At 43.2% G+C, this 20,193-nt stretch overlaps 1 protein-coding gene across 4 annotated transcripts in view; it reads left to right on the top strand.

Annotated features, from left to right (window-relative positions):
* Positions 1-20,193, top strand: part of LOC129712758 (A-kinase anchor protein 13-like) — a 387,357-nt gene that overhangs the window by 118,028 nt on the left and 249,136 nt on the right. For all 4 annotated transcript variants that reach the window (XM_055661466.1, XM_055661468.1, XM_055661465.1 and 1 more), the window contains exon 4: positions 5,380-5,530. In XM_055661466.1, coding sequence (XP_055517441.1) covers positions 5,380-5,530 — 151 coding nt within the window. The remainder of the gene's footprint in view (positions 1-5,379; positions 5,531-20,193) is intronic.

The raw sequence follows: 20,193 nt of genomic DNA, 5'->3' as shown, positions 1-20,193 counted from the left end.
TATTGAAACATATTAGATTATTAAAGGTTCAGACACGCTGGAGGCAGGAAACATGTTCCCGATGTTGGGGGAGTCCAGAACCAGGAGCCACAGTTTAAGAATAAGGGGTAAGCCATTTAGTTCTCTGGATACTTTCAAGAGAAAGCTAGATAGGGCTCTTAAAGATAATGGAGTCAGGGGATATGGGGAGACGGCAGGAACAGGGTACTGATTGCGGATGATCAGCCATGATCACATTGGCGGTGCTGGCTCGAAGGGCCGAATGGCCTACTCCTGCACCTATTGTCTATTGTCGACGCCGAGATAAATAATGGCTGGGTTTTAAAATGCTTGTCCAACTTCTCAGATTCTTCTCTCTTTCCTCTTTCCTTTCCCTGCAATCTCCATCAACTCCATCACCTTCTCAGTATACTCATGGTCTCTTGATCATCCCCCTAATGGAATAAGCCACCTCTGACAAGTACCAAAACTTGAATTCCTCCCCGACATCCTTCATTTTAAGATATTCCTAAATTTATTTTTATTTTTATAATTTGTCTTGTATATGATAAAGTGGCATAAAAAGAACTGGAGTAACCAACTTGTCAGACAGCATCTCTGGAAAGCATGGATAGATAATGTTCATAAGCTCATAGGTCCTCAGAGCCGATTTATGCCATTTAGCCCTATATTAAGCCCTCTAATTAAGCCATTCAACTCCACTCTACCATTCAATCAAGGCTGATCTATTTTTCCTTCTCAACCCCACTCTCCCGCCCTCTCCGCATAACCCCTGACATCCTTACTTAAAAATACCCATTGACTTGGCCTCCACAGCCGTTTGGGGCAATGAATTCCACAGATTCGCCACCCTCTACCTAATGTTTCAGGCTGGGACCCTTCTTCATTCTGAAGAAGGATCCCAACCCAAAACATCACCTATCCATGTTCTCTAGAGATGGCTGCCTGACCTGCTGGGTTAGTCCAGCACTTTTTGTGAACCAGCATCTGCAGTTCCTCGTGCCTCTGTGATAAAATGATGCTTGATGGTACTTTCTCAAATAACATTCCTGTTTAATTATGCGCGTCTCAAAATAATTAGATAACTGAATCATTTCCTTCAGTTCTGGTTGCATTTTTTTTTTCTTTTTTTAGTCAAGGTTTATCACGTTATTTTTTAAAACTCTGTTTTAGTGCCAAGTAGATCATGATTTGTATTCATGTAATAGGCAAGCCTATTTTCTGAAGCCTTCATTTTCTCTTATCGAGAAATGCAAATAAATGTTGGCTCCAGCTGTCTCCCAGCTGAGTGTCTGTTCTATCTTGTGCTGATTGCCTTGGCACTCTTGCTGTCAGGAACTGATTGTCAAGTGCAGCAAGGGCAGAGAAATGATGGGCGATCTGGCTTGGTGGGCGGGTAAGGCTGTGTGCTGATAGATTGCACACTTGTACCCGCGCTTGTTAGACTAACGAGGAAAATCGCAAACATCTGCACCTGACTCTGTTAAGGGTTTTTTTTCAGACTTTCATAAGCCAAGTAGAAATTCATTTGTACTTTCACTTCATCTAAATCTAAGCTTGAGCAGTCTCCCGTGCACTAGTTTATTTTTAAACTTGTATATAGAAACATAGAAAATAGAAATTAGGTGCAGGAGTAGGCCATCCAGCCCTTCGAGCCAGCGCCGCCAGTCAATATGATCATGGCTGATCATCCACAATCCTGCTTTTCCCCCATATATCTTGATTCCGTTAGCGCTAAGAGCTAAATCCAACTCTTTTTGGTCTGGATAAGGACGATCTAATTGATGACCTTGTGATACATTTTGATGCTTTCGTTAAATATAATTTCAGGCACTTCCTGCCAAGATTATATTTTTGTTTTCTGCACTTCTCATTTTTGCAACCTAGTTTTAGTTATTGTCTATGCTTAAATCTCAAAGATTAGAGGGCAGAGCATTAAGAAAAGGGAGGTAAATTTTAAAGGAGATGTGCATGTTTTTGCTTGCACAGAGTGATGGGTGCCTGGAAAGCGCAGCGATGGGTGGCAATGGGAGCTATGAGAGTACGGGTGTCAGAGGCTATGGGGAGAAGGCTGGAGAATGTGGTTAGGAGGAGAGATAGATCAGCCATGGTTGAATGGCGGCGTAGACTTGATGGGCCAAATGGCCTAATTCTACTCCTATCTCATGATCTAATGATCTTATGATGATAGTGGTGTTCAAGAAGCTTTTAGATAGGCACATAGATGTGCAAAGAATGGAGGAACATGGAAGCTAGACACAAAATTCTGAGATAACTCAGCGGGACAGGCAGCATCTCTGGAGAGAAGGAATGGGTGACGTTTCAGACTGAAGAAGGATCAGTCTGGAGAAGGGTCTCGACCCGAAACGTCACCCATTCCTTCTCTCCAGAGATGCTGCCTGTCCCGCTGAGTTACTCCAGCATTTTGTGTCTATCTATATTTATATTGAGAAAGCAGCAAGAGTGCTTATACATTTCCCAGTTGTTCTGTTTGGATGTCCAGAGAAAATTTAGTTGGATGTGTTCACCAAAGCAAAGCTGATAATTAGAGACAGGAAAAATAGGAAATAACCTTCTAACACCTCTTGGCTTAGAGTCAACAAAGTTTTCAAACAAAATGTAAAATATTCACAGTGGCGGCACATACTCAATGTAGAGGAAGCTTCTGACTCTCAGCTTTCCAGGCGAGTTTTGTGCTCAGGAGAGTAATCTCTCAATAATGCCTGGTCACAAAAGGTCTTCAGATATTTGTCTGGATGCCAAAACCTTCCAAATTTATACTTGAGGTGCATTGCTTTTGGGTTTCATTGTTAAGTTTGGCAAGATACCCTGCAATCAGTGGACTGTTCACTAACTTTGAAAGAAGTCTTGCAGCCTATCTAATTCCCAACTTCCTCTAGAATCATGATATCACTTCATTGCCGTATGAAACTCTCAGTAATTTTACTTTCAGTGAATGGAAATAACGGCAGGTATTGGAAATCCGAGGTAAAAAGATGAAATACTGGATGGTACAGTCAAAAATACAGTGCCCTCCATAATGTTTGGAACAAAGACCCATCATTTATTTATTTGCCTCTGTACTGCACAATTTAAGATTTGTAATAGATAAATAAATCACAGGTGGTTAAAGTGCACACTGTCAGATTTTATTAAAGACCATTTTAATACACTTTGGTTTCACCATGTAGAAATTACAGCTGTGTTTATACATAGTCCCCCCATTTTAGGGCACCATAATGTTTGGGACACATGGCTTCACAGATGTTTGTAATTGGTCAGGTGTGATTAATTACCTCCTTATTGCATGTAGAAGATAGCTCTCAGCACCTAGTCTTTCCTCCAGTCTTTCCATCACCTTTGGAAACTTTTATTGTTGTTTATCAAGATGAGGACCAAAGCTGTGTCCCAAACATTATGGTGCCCTGAAATGGGGGGGAACTATGTATAAGCACTGCTGTAATTTCTACATAGTGAAACCAAAATGTATAAAAATGGTCTTTATTAAAATCTGACAATGTGATTTTTTTCTATTACAAATCTCAAATTGTGGAGCACAGAGGCAAATAAATAAAATGATGGGTCTTTGTCCCAAACATTATGGAGGGCACTGTAGCTAGGCGAATGAACAAAGTGCATTTTGTAGAAGTGATGCAGTAGTCACTGCATGTTGAGGATGGGGTCTTAGTTGAGTGAGCTGCTTCGAAAAGCATGCAAGTATATACTGACTTAAATAATGCAGAAAATCTGAATCCAAAGAATGTTGGGAATATTAAGCAGATTGGGCATCATCTGTGCTGAGAGAGAAATTGCATTACCATCACAGGTGGATGATCTTGCATTATAACGGGTCTATTCTGTTAAATGTGGATAAATCCACTTTGGTGGCAAGAACAGGAAGGCAGATTATTATCCGAATGATTGGCCTTCATTGCGAGAGGATTTGAGTTTAGGAGCAAGGAGGTCCTACTGCAGTTGTATAGGGCCCTGGTGAGACCACACCTGGAGTATAGTGTGCAATTTTGGTGTCCTAATTTGAGGAAGGACATTATTGCTATTGAGGGAGTGCAGCGTAGGTTCATCAGGTTAATTCCCAGGGTGGCGGTCCATGTAAGATCATTGGTAATATTAAAATCTAGGAGCTAGAAGCTCTCAACCATTTTCTGAGTTGACTCATAAAGCCAAATGCTTAATCCCAACACTGCACACAAGATGTGCAAGAAGGAACTGCAGATGCTGGTTTAAACCAAAGATAGACACAAAAAGCTGGAGTAACTCTGCGGGACAGGTAGCATCTCTGGAGAGAAGGAATGGGTGATGTTTCGGTCGAGACCCTTCTTTAGACAAGATGCTTGACAGATTGGGTCGACAGTGTGGGAGATGTATTCCATTCATTTGAAGCAGTGGAAGTACCCTTGTATGATTTATTTTGAAGTGAGATGTTTGCTGCAAATTGGGTTTCTTGTTGATTTACGAGAAACAGGACCTTGATCCAATGTTCTGTCATGAGGTGATTGGAGACCAGGTGCTGTGGAACAATAACATTATGTGGATAATTTCCATTGCATTCATCCACAGTATATGAACTCTAGGCAAGACTAGCAGTTATTCCCCAACCCTGATTATCCTTGGGGGTAGGTGGCGGTGAGCTGGCTTTACCCTATACAGCTCACTTAGGCAATGTCCTCCGCTGTTAGTTAAAAACTAGAAGGATTTTAAGTGTAGGAAGGAACTGCAGATGCTGTTTTACATCGAAGATAGACACAAAATGTTGGAGTAACTCAGCATGACAGCCAGCATCTTTGGAGAGAAGAAATGGGTGACATTTTGGGTCGAGACTCTTCTTCAGACCTCTCTACCCAAAACATCGCCAATTCCTTCTCTTCATTATTAACTCTGCGATCATAAAAAGTTGAGAATCTTAATTAACCTGCAAAGTGGGTTCTTTATTAATCATAGAATCATACAGCACAGAAACATGCCCTTTGGCCCAACTTGCCCATGACAACTAAAATGTCCCATCTTCACTAGTCCCACCTGCCCACGTTTGGCTCGTATCCATCTAAACCTTTCTGATCCATGTATCTGTCCAAATATCTTTTAAATGGTGTTATAGTACCTGCCTCTGGCAGCTTGTTCCACATACCAACCTCCCTTCACATCTTCAAGATTATAAGTTCTCAGAAATGTAACCTAGGAAGAAGGAATAGTTTTAAGCAGTAATATTGAGCATTGTTCATGGATGAGTCAAACCTTGGAAGGAGTAACTTTATTTGTGGCAAAACTACAAAATAGCCTGAATTTTCCAATTGACGATATTCATGATGAATTATATGTTTGGCTTTTCAACCCTGTTTCTTTTTTTTGCTTTTCCCAAAGGGGGAGTCTGTCCTGTCGGTGCTCTTGGGTGAGGATGATGTAGCGGTGAAAGACGATGTAGCCCTCTACCTCATGTTCTCCGGCTCCAGCCAGCATCATTTAACCAGCACGCAGCGAGTAGACACCAACATGTTGCAGACTGTCGCTCCCGGTAAGTGAAAAATACCCTGGCTCTTCTTTAAAGTGTCAACTCCCATCGACTCCCCTTTAACACACTAACCTCAGTGGAAAATCGGATGATTCAACAGCGCACAACGGAAGCCTAAATGATTGGAGCCATTGCTATTCCTGATGTTGGACACAGTATGCCTCTGGTTATTTCATTGACCTGACTTCAAAACAACAGCATTGTGTGCTCCGTTCTCTCAGTGTATCCAGAGACTGCGGAAATGATGTATTCCTGAATGAATTTCAATAAGAAATGCTGAACTACACTGACATCATCATCAAACTCTGAAATGGGCAGCCAGCACACTGCCTCTGTGTTACCAATGATCTCAACTTGTTTGAGTTCTGACCTCTCTCTCATTTATTTCTCTGCTGCGGAGCCTCTCCTCATCCTGCCATGCACTTAATCACCGATGATCTCCTCCCTATTTATTATTTAGTTGGGAAATGCTGCTTAATTTCAGGAGCTACTTTACAAGGGCAGGGTCGGTAATAGTTCTTTATTGCACTGCGCTCTGTGGTATAATAACTGACTTTGCAATATATCAGTGGGGGTGGTTGTCTGTCCCTTAATTTAAAATATATTTTAATACTTCGTATTAAAATGAAATTTATAAATGCAGTGTATTCAAGTTAACAATTTCATGACAAGTTATGATGTTTCATCACTTTAAGTTTAATAGTTCGCTGATAACTGATGAATTCAGGTAAATAGTTCATGGGCTTCGACCAAATTTTATTTAGTGTGCAATGTCAAGGGGTCTCTGAACTGTGGCCCACCCACATCGGGCCCCTTAGTGTTTTGCTTTGGAAAAACAGAATGATCTGGCAATTCTGGAAAGGGTGCAGAGAAGATTTACGAGGATGTTGCCAGGACATGAGGGCCTGAGCTATAGGGAGAGGTTGAGCAGGCTGGGACTCTATTGCCTTGAGCGCAGGCGATATGAGGGGTGATCTGACTGTAGTGTACAAAATCATGAGAGGAATAGAATGTGTAGAAGCACACAGTCTCTCACCCAGAGTAGGGGAATCAAGAACCAGAGGACATGGGTTTAAAGTGAAGGGGGTAAAATTTCATAAGAAGATGAGGGGCACCTTTTTCCACAGACAGGGTGGAGTATCTGGAACGAGCTGCCAGAGGAGGTAGTTAAGGCAGGTACGATTTGTTGAGTTACGGCTTGGTAATAACTGAAGCCTTACACCATGATAAAGGTCCAAAGACTTCATTAACTACATAGCATAGATAATTTCATGCTAGCACGTTTCTCTAATTCTAGGGGAAAACAGGCAGGGAGGATTACTGTAAACGTAAGTGGGCATAACTACAAAGGCATGACTCATAACATGAGTGATACTGATCTATTATATTCCAAAGTTCAAGAAATATTTAGACAGGTACACAATAGGACAGGTTTAATGGGATATGTGCCAAATGCAGGCAGGTGGGACTAGTATATATGGGACATGTTGGTCGGTGTGGGCAAATTGGGCCAAAGGGCCTGATTCCATGGTGTTAATTGACATTGACTCTGCTATATTCTTGGCCTAGCTCATTCAGAAACCTTCACTGCAAACTGGGGGTGCTCTGTCTTGGTGTGATACCTTCCTGAGGCAACTAAATATTGTTGCACAGAGTAGCAGATGTGCAAAATAACAGCCTGATGTGTTAGATTCTTTCAGAGTATGCAGGGTTAAAACCAAACCAACATGGAGAAGTTTTGGGATTATTAATTCCCCCGTGACGATGGTCTCATGGTTGAAAAGCAGTCATCGCCAATCTGGCCCATCTTAAGCATCTGCAGTGTCGGTTTCCCTTCACTCTTTGCACTCCAGCCTCGCTGTCACTGGTCCCTGCACTTTGCAGCCAGCACAGACCTGGCAATCTGCTTTGTAACTCAGGCTGATGAATCCAAGTCAAATGACAGAGCTGGGAACTGAGTGGCTGGTCATTACATGGGTGACATGAGTAGTTTTATCAGCACGAGTCTATTCAAGGCCATTTCCTTTTCCATATCTGTGAGCTGTTATCTGAGCAGTGCCAGCAGTTCAAAACTTCAGCTGTGCATTTGTGCTGACACTAAAATTGTTTGTTTGCATTTGAAATTCTGGATGGAGGTCGCACAGTGGCGCAGTGGTAGAGTTGCTGCCCTACAGCGCTGGAGACCTGGGTTCAATCCTGACTGCATGTGCTGTCTGCATGGAGTTTGTATGTTCTCCCCGTGACTGCATGGGTTTTCCCGGGTGCTTTAGCTTCTGCCCACACTAGAAAGACATACAGGCATGTAGATTAATTGGCTTTGGATGGGTCCAGTACTCGCACGCCTTCACGCTGCCTGTTCTCTCCGCTCTCGCTTTGGAAGCATGCCACACGGCGCCATTTCATTAAGTGACTGGCGGAAGTAGGGGGGGGGGGGGGGGGGGGGGGGGGGGAGAGATAGTGCAACAGGATCCTTGGTCTACTATAACCAAAATCCATTATATAGAAGTCTGTTACTGTTATTGCAAGGGTTTCCTGTAGTGCACTCGCTTCATGTGCCCTTTACTCCCCTCCCTAAACAAAACAAATTGAGTGTTCAGTGTGCACCAGGACCTGCCCCTGTCTAGTTTGAATAGAAAACTAATTACCATCCTTCCTTTATTTTTATTTTTGTTTTTTATTTTTATTTTATTAGAAGCAGTTGTACAAAGATCAAACGTTCGGCATCTAGAATTATACAATTATTGTACAGCTTCATTTTGAACCTTATAACCTAAATTGAAAAAAATGGAAAAAAGGAAACAAAGAGAAAGCAAGAAAGGAAAAAGTGAAAGAATAGAGTAGTAAAGAAGGAGAAATAGTCCCCTCAGCTACCAACGCAGTGCAGCAGAGAGAAAGAGGAATAAGAAAAGATGGAGATCTCCATCTAATTACCACCCTAGATCATATATTAATGTGGATACAAGGAACTGTGGGTGCTGCTTTATGCAAAAGGGTACAACGTGCTAGAGTAACTCAGCGGGTCTGGCAGCATCCCTGGAGAACAGTTTTGGGTCGGGGCCCTTCTGCAGATTCAAGAATTCAAGCCTGAAGAAGGGTCCCGTCCTGAAACGTTCCCCAGAGACGCAGCCTGACCCCATAGGTTACTCCAGCACGTTATGTCCTGGATCATACCTCTTTCTACTGTGGGCTCGGTGAGGTCCTTGTATGCCGTACGTTTTGTGTGCCGATGGGATATAAGTTCCCAGCAAATTCAGGTTTAAAGTGAGGGGAATATTGAGGAGCAACAAGAATCCTCAAACAGTGTAAACAAAGATAAAATCAGGAAACATGTTTTAACTCATCACAAAACAGTAAACCGGCTGGGGGAAATGTGAGGAACATTGGCTAATGACACCCTTGATAGACATCAGCAATAAACCTTGAGTCTCCAAGGCTAATGTTAAAAACAGAATTACATTTTACTATCACAAAACAGTGATTTTGCGGCACAGCTGGTAGAGCTGCTGCCTCACTGGGCCAGAGACCTGGGTTCGATCCTGACCTCGGGTGCTGTCTGTGTGGAGTTTGCCCTGTGTTTTCCCTGTGACCACGTGGGTTTCCTCTGGGCGCTCCAATTTCCTCACCACATCCCAAAGACGCGCGGGTTTGTCCGCGAATTGGCCCTCTGTAAATTGCTGCCTCGTGTGTGGGGAGTGGTTGGGAAAAAATGGGATGAACAACAAACTAGTGAGAACGGGTGATTGATGGTCGGCATGGACGCGGTGGGCCAGAGGGCCCAGTTTTAATGTTGTTTCTGTAAACTAAACTAAAATAATAGTTTTGTTTTAAGGTAAAGCTTCTGCGAATCATGGACAGTAAACACGGTCGCAGCTGAAGTGCAACTCTAAAAGAAAACAATTGGCATGGCGTTGTGAAGTTTAGTTTAATTAAAGTTTGTAAACTATTTACAGCCCTATGGGTTTAAAGATTGAAAGGATGTATACAATAAAAGCTTGCAGCACGTACGTATAACACTGTATTAAGACCATTCTGAAATCCCGTGAGACATGACTGCTACATTAAAGGTAGAGCGTAAAATGGAAGTTCTTGTTACTGGATGCGCTGTGTAATCTTGATTAACAAAACAGCTTTAGTCCTCATTTGGAGGCCCCCTTTGGTTATGACGGATGTGAATCTGTGGACCCCAACCGCAGTTGGAGAATATTGTTACATTTCAGCAGGATCACTATTTTTATTTAAGAAGGAACTGCAGATGCCGGAAAATCGAAGGTACACAAAAATGCTGGAGAAACTCAGCGGGTGCAGCAGCATCTATGGAGCAAAGGAAATAGGCAACGTTTCGGCCCGAAACGTTGCCTATTTCCTTCGCTCCATAGATGCTGCTGCACCCGTTGAGTTTCTCCAGCATTTTTGTGTACCTTAACTGTTTTTCTAAAATCTGCGCATAGAATATGAGTATTGATCGGGTGAAATGGGTGATTGAGAGCCACTGTTTCAGTGTGATAGGAAGTTCCGTTCTCAGATGATGTGAGTCTCTCTGCAAGCGACCGACAGCAAAGGCAATTCACTTCTGAAATTCAAACCTAATTTATTTTTGCTGCCGTCCAAGGTAGTAAATGGACCGTATTTCATCCTTGTGTGCAAACTATTATGGCCACTGCTGCTCTCAATGTTCCGTGGAGGCAGAGATGGAGCACAGGAATGGAGATTCAATTCTGCATTCATTTTCCATCAGTCAGGCCGCGCGGTTTGCTGTGTTGCTAACCCCAAACCTGCCTCTGCTGTTTGGATGCATTGGGCTATTTTATTGCTAATTCTCTTTGCTTCTTTGGATACATTGTGCGGCTATCATGTATCAGAGGCCGCTACTGGGTTCCTGTTCGGAGTTTGAGTTATAACTGCCACCAACCGTTGCAGCTCACAAGAACCTATATACATTGGCACAGGAGCAAATGTAGTCATCGAGGTCACATTAGTGAGTATTCTCGGTCATAATTCTTTAAAGTTTAAAAGAATGAGAGAAAGCTAACTTGGTGGGGTGTTTGCCATGATGGAAAGATGCTCTCAAAATAAGCGGTCAACCATTTTGGACTGGAGTGAGAAATTTTGTTCAAGATAGACACAAAATGCTGGCGTAACTCAGTGGGTCAGACCCCATCTCTGGAGAGAAGGAATAGGTGACGCTTTGGGTCGCGTCCCTTCTTTAGACTTCTTCACAGATTTCTGAATCTTAGATATTACCCTGCCCATACCCAACCTCCCATCCATTGACTCCATCCACACATCACACTGCCTCAGCAAGGCCACCAGCAGAGTGGCCTTTAAATGGTGCCGAGGACCATTATATTTGGGAGCCATACAGGAATTCAGAATAAATGCTGACAGGTTGGGCCAATGTTCAAATCCTGTGAATAAATAAAATTTAAAAAAGTCCTGCCAATTCACATATAATCATCTTTGAACTGATGGGCCAGGTTGCTGGAGCATATTTAAAAAATAACAAATAACCGTATAAATGGCCGCCTTGAATACTAAACAAGGAAGTCATGCCATCTTTTATAAATCACTGGCTAGTCCTTGGCAAGAGGTTTTTTTTATTTCATCCGCTCCTCTGACCTGACTTTGGAGAGCATGCAGAGGAGGTTTGCCAACTTGGTACTAAGTGTCAGAGACTTTATATGGAAGAACCAGGATAATTCTCCTTGAAGCAAAGACAGATGTGTTTAAAATCGAGAGTTTTAACAAAAGTACTTCAGGGGAATCTGTTTCACTGGTGACAATCTCATTAACTAGGATCCATGGGTCATGGACAAAAGAACAGTAAGGATTTTAAGTGGCCAACAAAGATCTGCATCAGAAAGGTACCACAGTGGCGCAGCTGGTAGAGCTACTACCTCACAGCGTCAGGGACCCAGGTTCGATCTTGACTTTGGGTGCTGTCTGCGAGGAGTTTGCACGTTCTCCCTGTGACCGTGAGGGTTTCCTCCAGGTGCTACAGTTTCTTCCCACATCACAAAGTCGTGTGTGCATGTAGGTTGATTGGACTGTAAATTGCCCCTAGAGTATAGGCTATGGACATGAAGGTGGGATAACAGAACAAGTGTGAATGAGATTGATGGTCAACATGGATTTAGTGGCCGAAGGGCCTGTTTCTGTTATAAATTGGTGTTGATATTCTTGGTATCGATGACCATGAACTAATGGATTATTTAAACAAAGTCTTGTTTCCTGATGCTGTCGAGGGGGTAGTAACCTGCTGTCCTTGCTGAGATATGCAAAACACCTGTGGTTTGGTTGTTAACTCTTAACTGCCCCCACAAATGGCCTAGCTTGCCCTCAGTCCGAGCTGCCTACCGATAGCCAAGGTCAGCTCTAACTGTCCACAAACCATGATCAATGTCAAGAAGATCATTTGATTAAAATAAAAGCAAAGAACACCTGTCGAGGGCGGCACGGTTGCGCAGTGGTAAAGTTGCTACCTCACACGCCAGGTTCGATCCCGACTGAGAATGCTGTCTGTATGGAGTTTGCACGTTCTCCCCGTGCTTTCTCCGGGATCTCCGGTTTCCTCTCACACTCCAAAGTTGTAGAGGTTTATAGGTTAATTGGCTCCTGTAAATTGACCCGAGCGCGTGTGGGATAGTGTTAGTGTTAGTGTGCGGGGATCGCTGGTCGGCATGGTGAGCCACAGGGCCTGTTTCTGCGGTGTATCTCTGAACTAAGCAAACTACCAACCACAAGTTAAAGATTTTTACAGTTTGAGAATGAGGTATTTTCGAGCAATGGTGCTTGGTTAATTTTTAATTTCTGACAGTTTTGGCCCGGGAAGCTCCTGGTCTTGTTCTGTTTATTTTGTTGTACTGAATAATGTCAATCACCCCAAGCAAAGTGTCTGTGTTTTTATAGTGAACAGAATGAGCGGAATTTTTGCAAGCTGAACTTTCCTTGACCTTCATGAAAGCTGGCTGTTAATGGACTCCCATTGACAGTATCTGGCCATTGTATCTTAACGTAAAAGGTGGAGGCTGGTTTTATCCTTCAGGAAGTGCATTTATTTTCCCCAACATCTCAATAATCATGCCTCTTGCATATATTGACCCAGATAGCGTCTGCCTAAGATCAAAAGATAAGCCCCACAAAGGGCTATGATCCCTGCTGGCTTGGAGTGGAACAACAATCGGTTTTAGACAGAGACACAAGAATCTGCAGATGCTGGAATGTTGAGCAAAACACAAAGTGCTGGAGTAACTCAGCAGGGCAGGCAGCATCTGTGGAAGGAATGGATAGGCAAAGTTTATGTCAGGACCCTTAACAACGAAGATAGACACAAAATGCTGGAGTAACTCAGCGGGACAGGCAGCATCTCTGGAGAGAAGGAATGTGTGAGGTTTTGGGTGGAGACCCTTCTTCAGACTGAGAGTCAGGCTAGTGGGTGTCTAAATATATAGGTTTGAAAATGACAAATCAAAGCAGATGATGTTAAGGACATAGAGAATGGTTCACAGTTAGCTGAGAGGAAGGTGACAATGAGGCATAATATCAGTAATATTTAATCAACAGGGCCGTAGATTTAGTTGGAGACCGAGGTTGGGGAAGGGGCCGAGAGAGTGGGAAAGTAAGGGTTACTTGAAGTTAGAGAAATTAATATTCATACCGCTGGCTTGTAAGCTGCCCAAGCAAATTATGAGGTGCTGTTCCTCCAATTTGTGTTGGGCCTCACTGTGACCATGGAGGAGGCCCAGGGCAGAAGGGTCAGTATGAGAATGGGAGGGATGTTAAATCCATTCCTTCCACTGCTTGACCCACTGGTGACATTAAGGGTCCCGTCCCACCACCTATCCATTTCCTCCGTAGATGCTGCCTGACCCACTGAGTTAATCCAGCACTTTGTGTTTTGAATTAACTACATGCGTTCCATCTTGTATGAATTAGTTCATAAATTTCTATCAATGACTTTAAAAGCCGACTCTTTGCAATCTGAAAGAGAGAAATTTATGAACTAATTCATCCAGGATTGCCTAATAAACAGGTGCGGAGGGAGGAACTACGGATGCTGGTTTAAACTAAAGACAGACACAAAAGGCAGGAGTAACTCAGCGGGTCAGGCAGCATCTCTGGGGGAAAAAGGAATACTGTAGGTAATGTTTCGGGTCGAGACCCTTCTTCAGACTGGTGTTTAATAAACAGGTGTTTTGTTAATCAGTACATAGTCTTATGCCTGGTCTGCTGCTGTACAGAGTTTAGAATCTTTCTCTGATCATTCTTTAAACCTGCTTAGGCGATGGCATGGAAAAGATTGCTAATGGCTTGGACACGCTAGAGGCAGGAAACATGTTCCCGATGTTGGGGGAGTCCAGAACCAGGGGCCACAGTTTAAGAATAAGGAGTAAGCCATTTAGAACGGAGACGAGGAAACACTTTTTCTCACAGAGTGTGGTGAGTCTGTGGAATTCTCTGCTTCAGAGGGCGGTGGAGGCAGGTTCTCTGGATGCTTTCAAGAGAGAGCTAGATAGGGCTCTTAAAAATAGTGGAGTCAGGGGATATGAGGAGAAGGCAGGAACTGATTGGGGCTGATTAGCCATGATTGGGGCTGATTAGCCTACTCCTGCACCTAATGTCTATTGTTTATTGTCTATTGAAATTGGAGTCATGGCAGTCTGGCCTTTTCCCAGTTTTCTAAATTATCAGTGAGATGCTCACAAAGAAAGGGATAAAGATGATTGTTTGCAAGCTCACGGTCACCAGTTTTGTTAAACGGCTGCTGGGCTGTGGTTTGGTCTGATCAGTCTGTCATCTCATCATACTTTGCCAAACAAACTGTCGAGCATCTGGATGCATTGTGCCGTGTGGCCCTGAGGGATCTGCTCCTGGAACCCGACGCCCTGGCAAATGAGTGCTGTTGTCAACGTTTGGGAGATTGCTGAAAGATATATAGCAATCAACAGGAGAATTCTTCTGGAAAGGGTAGATAGAAATAAACCAAGTTAAAGGAAATATGAAACGAACCAGGATAATTGGCAGCGGTACAATCAGGCACAGGAAGAAAGCTTGATGGAAAATCACTATGTATAAAATTGAATAAACACAGCAAAATTGAACAACTGCACCATTGACTGGTATCTCAGCATTGATTCTGCTGTCAATGGAAGTCAGATCTATCTTTACGTCTAAATAGCACTTACAGCAGCAACATCTGATCATTGACTGGGATGTCAGTACTGTGGGTTGTCATGGAAAGGACTTTGATATTCAACATGTCATCATCTGTCACACCCATCACTTGTGTAGCAAATCAGGGTTCTGGTTGAGTTTTTTTTACTGTTGTGGAAGCTGTTCCTTGGTTCCTGGTAGGCACAGTTCCCCACATGTTCCGTAGACACAATGCTGGAGCAACTCAGCGGGCCAGGCAGCATCTCTAGAGAGAATGAGTGGGTGGCGTTTCGGGTCGAGACCCTCCTTCAGACTGATGTCAGGGGAGGGGGCGGGACAAAGATGAACACATGTTCCTGCAGGAAGGAACTGCAGATGCGGAGTAAATTGAAGTATCTCAGCCCACAACATCACCTATTCCTTTTCTCCAGAGTTGCTGTCTGACCCACTAAGTTACTCCAGCATTTATGTCTTATCGCACGTTCCAGCAGATTGGGTTGAGAGTTGAGGTATATGTTCATTATTGTTATGTGCACTGAAGTACAGTGAAAGGCTTTGTTTTGCAGGCTATCCGATTAAGTCAGTTAATATGATACATAAATACAATCAGACCAAACTCAAGTACAATAGGTAGAGCAAAGGGGAAGGTATAGTGTGCAGAATATAGTTCTCAACATTATCACAATAGTTTCAGAGGCAAAGTCCAATGCCTGCAACAAAGAGAAGTGGGCAGCACCCTAGTTTAACAAAGGAACTTTCATAAGCATGGTGAGGGGAAGAAGTTGTTCTTGAGTCTGCTGGTGCACACTTTCAATCTTCTGTATCTCTGTTCCTTTGGGGATAGGGAAGCACTCGTAACCTCTTCTGTCAAACAATCCGAAAATTATTCCAAAGGGTCATGGGATGATTGACTTCTTGAGTAATTTAAAATCAAGATTATCTCTAAATGTATCCAATTGAATAATAATATTTTTTAAATGAAACCCTGATTAATATTCTGCAAATGTATTTTTCTAACAGTTACAAAAGTATTTGATTTTGAAGAAGGCAGCGTTAATTAACCGGGCAGATTTGATTTATTCCAACGTACATCTTCCCTATCCAAATTCATTTTATGCAGTTTATCCAAAAGAAATTGGTTTACGTTTAGGTTAGTGATCTACGGTATCCAGGAGAATTCTCCAGTTTGCTGGAGTGGATCTTTCAGTAATTGCGTGAAATGATCACAGGAAATAGTGTTTGCTTTCATTGCGCGCAGACGAGAATCTCAGAGCATGTACTTGGTTGTGTGTTTGACTGGATGGAGAGAATGCACAGTGGCATATCTATGATGCAGGTGTGGTTTCCAGGGTAATGATGCTGAGGATAAAAGAAGCTCGGTTTAGTTTATTGTCACACATACTGAGGCACAGTGAAAAGCGTTTGTTGCGTACTAACCAGCCAGCGGAAAGTCAATACATGATTACAATCAATCCGTTTACAGTGTATAGATACATGATAAGGGAATAACTTTTAGCGCAAGGTAAAGCCAGGAAAGTCCAGCTCAGGCAAGATGATGGTGACATGTAGTCTTAATGCTCTTGATCACCTTAATGTTCTTGACCATCGATTTTTATGTCACGATTGTGAATTTTGTAAATGATTTTCGGTAACCCAAACAGGCAGAGGTTGCCCGTAACATTATTGTCATAATGTTTTAAATATTCTTTCGCAATTGTGCTGCATTTCGCATTGACTATTTAACTTGCCAACGTGGATATAATTGGGTAATTCCAAGGTGAATGGCATTACGACTGAGCAAGATCGATTGCTTTTGTGCATTTTACCTGTAACTGGCCTCCTTTACTCACTGATTGCTTTGACTTTGGTGGGAGTGTAGCTGTTACACCTCGCCTTCCCTCCGTACTTTGACTAGACTGTTTTCTGAGTAAATTGCCTTTGTTTGCTGTGATGCGTCTTGCCCTCGAGCCCGTCACCTGATACACTAACTAATAAAGTCAGTGAATTGCCATTATTTCATTGCTGCGCGTCAGTGTTTAATGTACACAAGTTGACTCCCATGTTTCCTACAGCACTACAGAAATTATACTGCGAATGCAATTTTGAGACATCTTGAGCTCATGAAAGACATTCAAAGTCAAGTACATTTCTGTCTCGGTATTTAGCGTTGCAAAATTTCCATTCACTTGACGAGAATCAGATCTCCTGCCCAATCCACACCCACCCACCCAAACACAAATCAGAGGGATCCAAATCCCAGTTTGAGGCTTTTCCTTTCATCTGCCTGCTTGGCATTTGAATTGAAAGATTCAGCCGTATCCAGTGTCTTGCTGCAGATTCATCCTGGGAATTGTTAATACTCCCGAAGCACGCATGCTTTAAAAAAAATAAAAATTAATTACCCAATGGTTGTTCAGCAGACAAAAGTGCTGGAGAAACTCAGCGGGTGCAGCAGCATCTATGGAGGGAAGGAAATAGGCAATGTTTCGGCCCGAAACGTTGCCTATTTCCTTCACTCCATAGATGCTGCTGCACCCGCTGAGTTTCACCAGCGCTTTTGTCTACCTTCGATTTTCCAGTATCTGCAGTTCCTTCTTATACACATAGCTGTTCAGTAAATGATTACTAATTCAGAGAAATATATATGAAGAAACCTCTAATCTGTTATATTGCAGAAATGCAGATCGATGTTGTAGCCAATGTCAATTTTCTTTTTAGTTGGGTTATTATCACAGATTTTTTTAAGTAATTTCATATGAATGTGTTAGATGTGGCCCTTGTGGCTAAAGGGAGAGAAGGCAGGTACAGGATACTGAGTTGGATGATCAGCCATGATCATATTGAATGGCGGTGCAGGCTCGAAGGGCCGAATGGCCTACTCCTGTGCCTATTTTCTATGTTTCTATGTTTCTAAATGGGCCTCGGTATCAGGAATGTCAGTATTTTCCTGTTCATCCCTTGCTCCTGTGATTGCCACCCCCAACCACCTCCATCTGCCCCCATTTAAAACCTGGTTTATTTAACCCTTTTGTAAATCGGGGAGTGTCTGTATACATTCTGCACTCTGGTTCATTTTCTTTGAAGTACCTGCTGTACTTATGCCTTGCTTGATTGCACCCAGGGAGAGTATGATTTGACTGGGTAACAAGCAAACAAAGCTTCTCATTGTATCTCAGTACATGCGACAATAATAAATCGATGCTAATTCCAATCTGTGGTTGGAGAAAGTTTGTGCTTTGTGTTGAGAACTGTGTTGAGAGAGAGAGAGAAAGAGAGAGAGCACAAAGGGATTATCTCTAAGGTAATATTAGAATCCGAAGATGTGACCTGACCCGATACATTAGGCTGAAGAAGATTCTGAAATGGGAGCATCATCTTTCCATTCCCTCCACAGATGCTGCCTGACACGTTGAGTTCTTCCAGCACTTTGTGTTTTTACTCTCTACAGCAAGTTCAAGGTTGAAGTGTTGATAAGTAAACAAGGTCATTGAGTCAATATATTTAGAGAGTTAGAGTGACCAAAGGGATATGAGGAAAGTACCCAACCACCTCCATCTGCCTCATTTACTTGTGGCAGCTTTCACTTGCCTCCTGGAGGCCTGACCACCGCTAAACAGTTGCCTCCGTCTCCCACAAATGTTCCATACTTCCCTCCGCACTTGCGGATGGACCTGAGCACTCTAGCCCCTCGCTATTACCCACCCGCCTGGGGTTGCATGCCATCTTCTTCCTTTGCACCATTTGCCCACCACCCTCGCTCTGTTCTCCCCTTTCCCCATATCATGTAACTATACACTGTAAATGGATCGATTGTAATCATGTATTGTCTTTCTGCTGACTGGTTAGCACGACACAAAAGCTTGTCACTGTACCTCGGTACACGTGACAATAAACTAAACTGAACTTGAGACTCTCTGCCTTGTACCCATCATTTATTTCCAATTCAATGAAACTCTATCATCGCATGTACCTTTGTTTTGCATACAACCGGGTAAAATCATCCAGCAGACCTCACAAAGGCAGTACACGAGTCGCCATGTTTCTCGTGCTGGTAGTTACACAAAATGGAAGAGTCCTTCCTCTCTTCCCTACCTATCTCCCCCTGCCACTGCTTATGGTAGCAGGCCTCTGAATAGAGAGTGTGCGGTCTGTGTGCCTTGTTGTCCCGTGTGTTGAACAGTAACACCAGCAGCAGTGTCGCAGAAGACCTGTTTGTGATTTCAGTTCTTTCCCAGTTGGAAAGCGACTCTGCTTTGCTTAGCAACTCACCCCCTGGCAGTCAGTTGGGAATTGTTTAAACAGCAAGTGTATTCACCAGAGCATTGCTAGTCCACTCAACTTTGACTAATTAAATTTATCTTTCTGTTCTTTTGGTTCTATTTTTAATACATTTGTTGTCATTAAATTTTAACTTGTTTCTGAGTGATACCAACTTCATCCTGGAATATGGTTTCGCTGGTTACGTAGCCTCTGGCATGGAGCCCAGGTTGTCTCAGATCCAGTGAGTGGGCTTTGATTCTGTCTATGTGGAGTTTGCATGTTCCTCCTGTGACCCCTTGAGTTTCCGCCACATCCCGCTCCAAAGGTACTTTGCTTTCCTCCCACGTGCTGAAGTTGTCGAACGGTTGGTTCATTGACCTTTTAAGACTTTAGAGATACAGCGCGGAAACAGGCCATTCAACCCATTGAGTCCGTGCTGATATCGTGCATGGCTTCTGGTAGAATATTGTACTAAATTATGAGAGGCATAGATTGAGTAGACAATCAATGTCCCATGTAGAAATGTTAAAGACTAGACGACATACTGTAGCTTTAGGTAAGAGGGGCACAGTTGAATGTAAATGTGCAGGGCAAGTTTTGTATAGCAGAGAGTGGTGGGTGCTTGGTACATGCTGCCAGGGGTGGTGGTGGAGGCAGATATGATAGTGGTGTACAAATGGCTTTTAGGTGGCCACATGGATATGCAGGGAATGGAGGGATCTGGATCACATGCAGGCAGAGGAGATTAGTTTATCTTTGCATTCGTGTTCCATGTTCGACACATTATGGGCCGAATGGTCTGTTCCTGTGGTGTTCTATGTTCTAAATGGGCAACCATTGGGTTTGCAGTCTCGGTAAATGCCCCTCTCAGTCCGACCAGTAGCAAGTGGATGAGTCTTCCCAGTTGATCACATTTTGGATGGGTTGGTCTTTTTGGCCTTATAGTTCAGCAAGGTGTCAGTATCCCTGGGATTGTAGGTATTGTGTCAGTCAACTATTCCCTACCATCAGTGGGCCTACAATGCAAACGTAAAAATCTTCACACTCCCGGCTCTGGCGATGGAAGAAGCTGATCAGCAATCAGCGCCCGGACCTCATGTATGTACCTGTCGTGAGCTGCTCTGTGGCCATTTTCGTCCTGACATCCGCTTTCCTCCCTGTAGTTGTACAGTTAGTAGGGCTTTGGTGAATGTTGCGGAACAGCGAGAATGAGGGTGCAGTGTCCTTGGTTCCAGAAAAGTGATGTTGCATGTGGA

This window comes from Leucoraja erinacea, chromosome 33 (genome assembly GCF_028641065.1).
Source record: "Leucoraja erinacea ecotype New England chromosome 33, Leri_hhj_1, whole genome shotgun sequence".
Classification (NCBI taxonomy): domain Eukaryota; kingdom Metazoa; phylum Chordata; class Chondrichthyes; order Rajiformes; family Rajidae; genus Leucoraja; species Leucoraja erinaceus.
The sequence above is the reverse complement of the archived record's forward strand: the minus strand, read 5'-3'. Positions and strand labels throughout refer to the sequence as shown.